Source organism: Notothenia coriiceps, unplaced genomic scaffold (genome assembly GCF_000735185.1).
Source record: "Notothenia coriiceps isolate Sejong01 unplaced genomic scaffold, NC01 NC01_scaffold00027901, whole genome shotgun sequence".
NCBI classification, from domain to species: Eukaryota; Metazoa; Chordata; class Actinopteri; order Perciformes; family Nototheniidae; genus Notothenia; species Notothenia coriiceps.
The window spans coordinates 3,195-9,695 of NW_011360602.1; the positions used below are offsets into that span (position 1 = coordinate 3,195).

The 6,501-nt window shown below is 38.3% G+C and overlaps 1 protein-coding gene across 1 annotated transcript; it reads left to right on the plus strand.

Annotated features, from left to right (window-relative positions):
- The first annotated feature begins 1,080 nt into the window (after window positions 1-1,080).
- Window positions 1,081-4,837, plus strand: twist2. The gene is made up of 2 exons (XM_010785540.1): window positions 1,081-1,787; window positions 4,292-4,837. The coding sequence occupies exon 1, from the start codon at window positions 1,259-1,261 to the stop codon at window positions 1,751-1,753; it is 495 nt and encodes a 164-aa protein (XP_010783842.1). The 5' UTR covers window positions 1,081-1,258; the 3' UTR covers window positions 1,754-1,787; window positions 4,292-4,837.
- Window positions 4,838-6,501: the final 1,664 nt, after the last annotated feature.

Consider the following 6,501-nt stretch of genomic DNA (forward strand, 5'->3'; position numbering starts at 1 on the left):
TGACAGATGAAGAGGTGAGCCGCTGACATTAGCATGGAGAGACCGTCCAGAGGATTTATCCGCAGAAACCGGAGAGCTGCTCGGTTAGTTTAAGCCTCTTTCCTGTTTGACTTCCACATTATAGGAACTGTGAGAGCGTACACAGTTGATTCGATTAAACATCAAGCGGATAGATTTCGCCAAGTCCGACGCATTTGTGCGTAAATCGCTCTCCAAAGAGCACACACTCCACTGAGGAGGGAAACATGTTTACTGTAAATGGATGGAAAGGCCTGCAAATAATGGCTGGACTATCGCAAACTTCATATATATTTTTTATTATTATTTTTTTACAGTATTTGATTCGATATGTTTTATTGGCTCGCATTGCTCAACATGTTTTACTTTAATACACGCCCTCAATCTTTATATTTATTTGAGAAATTAAAATTTTTAGGGAATAATATGACATGTAAAGCAATATTCATGGATGTGCACTGTGCCTGCTAAATTAAAAATTAAAATAAAAAAAATTAAATTAAATAAATAAATGAATGAATGAGTGAATAAATGAATAAATAAATGAATGAATACAAAAATAAATAAAAAGATAATCAGGCCAATTGAATAAATAATGCCTGGTGTCCAATCAAAGGGTATTTGATTGAAAAAAACATCTTGCAAGTGAGAAATCATATTACATAATAATAGTAATAACAACAACAACAACAACAACAACAACAATAATAATAATAATAATTAATACAATATTTCTAAGATATTAAAAATCTTAATTTAGAACTGTTGGTAGTTACACAACCCATAATTAATTATTAGATTAATAGTGGTTTCGCTCATTAAAATAGACAAAGACATCACTGGCTCTGACTGTAGGTAAATATATATAAAGATCTGACACATCCCGCAGCTCCAATCTGTGTCTCAATCAGACACATGAAACCCTGGCTGCATGCTTATTAGCGGACCAGGACGCGCGCTATGGCTCCCCCTCCGCCCTGAAAGCCCCACCCCTTCTACTCCCAAACCTATTTAGCATCTGAAACCGGGATGAAGTTTCCAAAAACTTTTAAGGAAAAAAGTTCATGCGTGAGGAAAGCGTGCCAACATCCAGTTTGAAAGCAGTTTTTCTTCCACAGCGAGAGGTGCAAAGAGCGAGAATATCATCCTCTCGTCTTAACGGATATACATTTTCTTTAACACGGCTTCAAAGGTGGACGGCGTGTTTTCTGCTCTATCCCTGCATTTCTTCAAGAGAGAAATGGAAGAGGGCTCCAGTTCTCCGGTCTCCCCTGTGGATAGTCTGGTGACCAGCGAGGAGGAGCTGGACAGACAGCAGAAGAGCTTCCCGGCGAAGAAGAGACACAGCAAGAAGGGCAGCGAGGACAGTAGCGGCAGCAGCCCGGGCCCCGTGAAGCGGGTCAAGAAGGCAAGTCCGGACAGCAACCAGTCCTTCGAGGATCTGCAGAACCAGAGGTGCCTGGCCAACGTCCGGGAGAGGCAGCGAACTCAGTCTCTGAACGGGGCCTTTTCGTCTTTGCGTAAAATCATCCCCACGCTGCCCTCGGACAAGCTGAGCAAGATCCAGACGCTGAAGCTGGCCTCCAGGTACATCGACTTCCTCTGTCAGGTGCTGCAGAGCGACGAGATGGACCAGAAGATGTCCAGCTGCAGCTACGTCGCGCACGAAAGACTCAGTTACGCGTTCTCCGTGTGGAGGATGGAGGGAGCCTGGTCTATGTCAGCATCTCACTAGCAGCCGGAGGGGCTTCACTTACACTGCCAAAAGGGTGGGTACCACAACCTGGAGCAAAGATGGTCTCATATTAATATTACATATCAATAGCTTTAGAATGAGCAGACTTTGAAAGTGCCAAAAATAAGGAGAGTCCTAAGAAAAATATTGGAATAAATATTAAATAATTCTTGAAAGGTATAATGTGGACTAGCACAATTGAATATGAGCGAGACTTCAAGATTGTTATCTAATGAAAGGGAATTTTTCCATCCATAAATACCTAAAACGTTCGTGCGCAACACCTGTGCGCCAAAACTTCAAATCCACATGTCCAAAAGCTCGCCTGTGCTGCGCGCGCTTGTTATGTGAGTGACAGATTTCACACGGAGGCCTCAGCATCCCCAGCGCCTCACTCTGAGTCCTAATCCGGATGCTGCTGTGTGCGCGAGGCCTGCTGGGTGACCACCGGAAAACAGACCCATCAGTTCAACGTGGATAGATTCAAGTTAAACCCAAAAATATAGTTATAATTTACATGCAGTTAATAGAGTAACATTTGAATACACTCAAGTATGAGAACAAAGGAGTAGGATAGGGGAAGTATCAGGATTAATACAAATAGTTTTGGTTTTACACATTTATAATAAGCCTTGCTGACCAAAAAACACGTTCTATTTTCTGAGCAGAAACGCATTAAATCAGCCAGTTGGGACGTTTGCACTTAATCCCATACTCAATCCCTTTTAACAGAATTTCATAATGAGTGGGGTAAAAGGAAAAAAAACACCGAAACGCAGCTGTAGGGCCACCACGGGTAATTTATATCCACAATAGAGTGCTTTCCTGCGCGCAGACCGCAGGAATGGGCAGCTCGGCTGGACATGCAACTTCAAGCCAGTGCAAAACAATAAAAAACAGAATCCAGCAATAACAGGCAGGGCTCAGTGCACAATATTTTGCAGATTTGCAGCCTGGTTTGATAATGTCGTGAGAGCAGTGGTGCAGCAGGAACTTTGACAGCTGAGAGGACACTTAGGTTGCTGATTTGATTGAAATTAACGTAAAAAAGAAAAACAAAATCAAAGTCAAGCAGCCAGCAATAATATCCTATTATAACACGACTTTATACATTCTCAGGAAGTTGTCTTTTATAGGTTAGCTTAGGTTTATTATATCCAAATATGATTTATTTGACGCAACGATGGCTCTTTCAAAATAAAAGCACAGGTATTGTAATGTAGCCTATAAGGCTTTTCATTTAAAGATCTAAATTATAACATCATGACATGTTTCATTTAGTCAATTCTAACGAAATTATCTTTTCAAAGTCATGACTTTATTACATTAATTAATCTATTAGACACAGCTAGTTTTTTCAAAAACAATGGCCGAGGAAGTATAATTAAGCTATTTATTTTAAGATCTATATAAAAACATCATGACGTGTTTCATCTTATCATTTCTCGACAAATTGTCTTTTTGTGTCAGTTTCATTCGTTTGACTTCAAATGGCTCTTTCAAAGTAAAGGTATTGCGATTCAATTGTATTTTTTTAAAGATCTAAGTTATAACATCATGACATGTTTCATTCAGTCAATTCTCAGGAAATTGTAAATTTGAGTTATTTACTAATTTATTTGATGCAGCAATGGCAGTTTCAACACAAAGGCATATTTGTTATTTAAAGCTTCTTGGTAAGAATCAAGCTTCCCAGGGAAATGGCACACAGTAGGTGACACCAAACAACACGATGGGTTAGAATAAGCAGGGGCAGGGTTTGTTTGGTTCTCATGGGCTGACATGTAGTTAGTAGACTGCCATCAGAGAGGCTTTGTTGTCTTATAAATTAACCCCGGAGCCGTGGGGGGGACCCATAAGCTTCATTACAGTGATTCCTGTAAGCACAGTACATTTGAGGGTCTTTTTTTTGGGTTTAATTGACCTCTGTGGAATGTAAAAGAAAATAACAAAGCATGGAGACGTGTAGTTGAGCCCATTATAAAAGACTTAGGTTGGTTTCTTCTCAAAATATGTGGCATAAACAGAAATGAAACCCTCTAGGAATAGCCTACGTATTTTTGATAGTATTGCCTGGATTAGAATAGGAAAAAAGTATTAAAATGATCTTATTCATAAATATGAAAAAAGGCCTGTAAATAGCATTTACCAATTTGGCTCTTGGATTAATGTTGCTCCGAGGAATTAGATTTTATTGCTTTAGGACTGTCCGCTAATCCACAGCGAAATGAAAACGCGTTCATTTACTCAGGTGTTTCCAACTGAAAGCCAGATAAACTGTGGTTTTCTTTATTTCACTGCAGCTGTACTTCATTCAAATATAAAATGTTCCTGCTTTTCTCTCGCCATATGGTTCTACTCAGCTCGGTGGCTAATAATTGATTCATTAATGACTTCCCACATGCTAAACGAGCCAGTGCAGCTCTAAAAAAACACCAGATTTAGACATAAACACAAATAAATAATTGCGTAAATCTAGTTGGTTTCGATTTATATTTTCCATTGTAATAATTACTTGTGTCTCTTTCTCCATCACAGACTGTTTACTTCTGTATGAAGACTAAAGGGATTATTGAAGAACTCATGGACCTCAAAGGCACGGCCGAGAGACGTAATGTGACCCACAACTACAAACCCTGTGCGCAGTGTGTGTGTGTGTGTGTGTGTGTGTGTGTGTGTGTGTGTGTGTGTGTGTGTGTGTGTGTGTGTGTGTGTGTGCGCATCCATCACACCGCTGTTGACTGTCTGGAGCTGTTTGTGGCAGAAAGAGATCGGGGGGCAATGAGATGTTACAGCGCATATCTCGGCCTGCATTTCAACAGAAGCCACCATGTAACCGTGTTTCTAGAAGGATATATATATATATTTTTTTTTGTCAAAGACTTTAAGCCAAATTATAAAAAATATATAAATGCATAATTGTACATACCTGTGTAAGTACGCCTATAGCCTGTTAAGGGACCAATGCAATTTTTAGAGTCTTTTGCTGCATGGATTTATTTTATCGACTTTCTTCAGCAAAACTCTGAACTCCGTCCAATGTACATTATTGTTTTTGCTTATTTATTAAAATACATATTTTTGAACGAAATATGGTGGATTTGTTTATATTACATTAAGTTAGAACAATATAGCATGTAATTCGGCTGATCAATTGTGATATTTCAGTGTATTTCTGCACGTTGCCGGTCAATTTCCATACAAGTCGATAGTGAAAAAGATCGATTATTTCGTCCAACTGAAAAAATGACTTTGCATACAGGACATTATTTTGAAAGGAAAGATATGATGTAAAAAAAATTCTATTCCAAGGGGTTGCTAAATTAGGAGAATAATTACCAACAACACATTTTTGTCACTTCTGGGTGTGGGAACGTTACCCTTTTTTCCCCTTTCCTCTTTGTATGGAAGGAAAATACCGACGAAAAAAAAGAGAAAAGAACGACCATAAAAAAATACAGCTTCATTAAAAGTGGAGGAAATTCGAGCCAGTTTCAAGCTCAGCCATATAAACGGCGTGTCCGCTTAAATAACGAGTAATCATTTCAAATGGCGATGGCTTTAACGAGCAGGGAGCCCCAGCAGCCCAGATAAGGACAATAACTCTCAGCTCTAAAACAGGCAGGAAACGGTGGACTGAAGAAATTCCTTTGAATCTGTCCCGCTCACTCTTAAAACATTACAATTGTTTACATCTTGCTTTCCCAGACGTGGTTAGATGCAATCTGAAGGCTGAAAGGAGGTCATTGTTAGCGCGGGGCTGCTAAATGCTAGGCTGACTCTGTTGCTTTTTCAGCTCAATCTCTGCTCTCAATAGCTTAATCATTTTATCACCAGCAAAGCAAACATGGCCCTTTCACTTTAACTGGAGGGGATCTACTAGCTAACAGGCTTGTAATACAATTCACAATTGTACCTCTTAAATTATAAAATTATAAATATAAAATTGTAAAATTATAATATTTACTTATGAGATAGAGTAGGCCTACAAGCAAGTATGAATGGTAATACGTGAGTAAAGTCATTTTAAAAATGAAAGCTTACATTTACTTTGTTACTTTCCACCGTTGGGAAAATATTTCAAATGAAAAATATTCAGGAGATAATAAAAGCCAAATAGCACACTATTGTTTTCTCCAAGTGTCAATGTGTGTAGGAAAATGATGGCTGTGATTTCCTCAAGGTCAGCGAGGTTTGAAGGGAAAGACCTGCAGCTGATGCACTAAAGCCGCAATATACACTTATTTATCAGGGTCAACACACACTCTGTGCTGCATAGGTATGACCGTTTTATAGACTTTCTTATGCCTTCTTCCTGTTAAAATTCTCTGAAGTGGTTAATCAGTGATGATCTGAAAGGAAGTCATGCATTCTATCCTTTTATTTAACTTGGTGGTCATCAGCTATGCCCATTTTAAGGGCATAGGAGGCCTTAAAAAAAAAGTATAATATGTAAAAAATAGATATATATATATATATATATATAAAGAAATCTAAACATTTGAAAATCATCCAATATATAGGAAATGTTCTCTTTACACGTTTACAGTCTAAGTATAATTTACTTGATGCAGCGATGGCTCTTTCAAAATAAGAGCACAGGTATTGTAACATAAGGCTATATATTTTTGAAAGTATAATATCTGAAAGGAAATCAGAAAAAGCTAAATGTGAAAACATATTCACTCACAGGAAGGTTTATTTCCTCTAAAATAAAATGTAGATATAGATTATTTGAAGGTGCTTTG

What these genes read in the sequence shown, in the direction of transcription:
- twist2 (XM_010785540.1), top strand. Translation starts at nt 1,259, where the DNA reads ATGGAAGAGGGCTCCAGTTCTCCGGTCTCCCCTGTGGATAGTCTGGTG.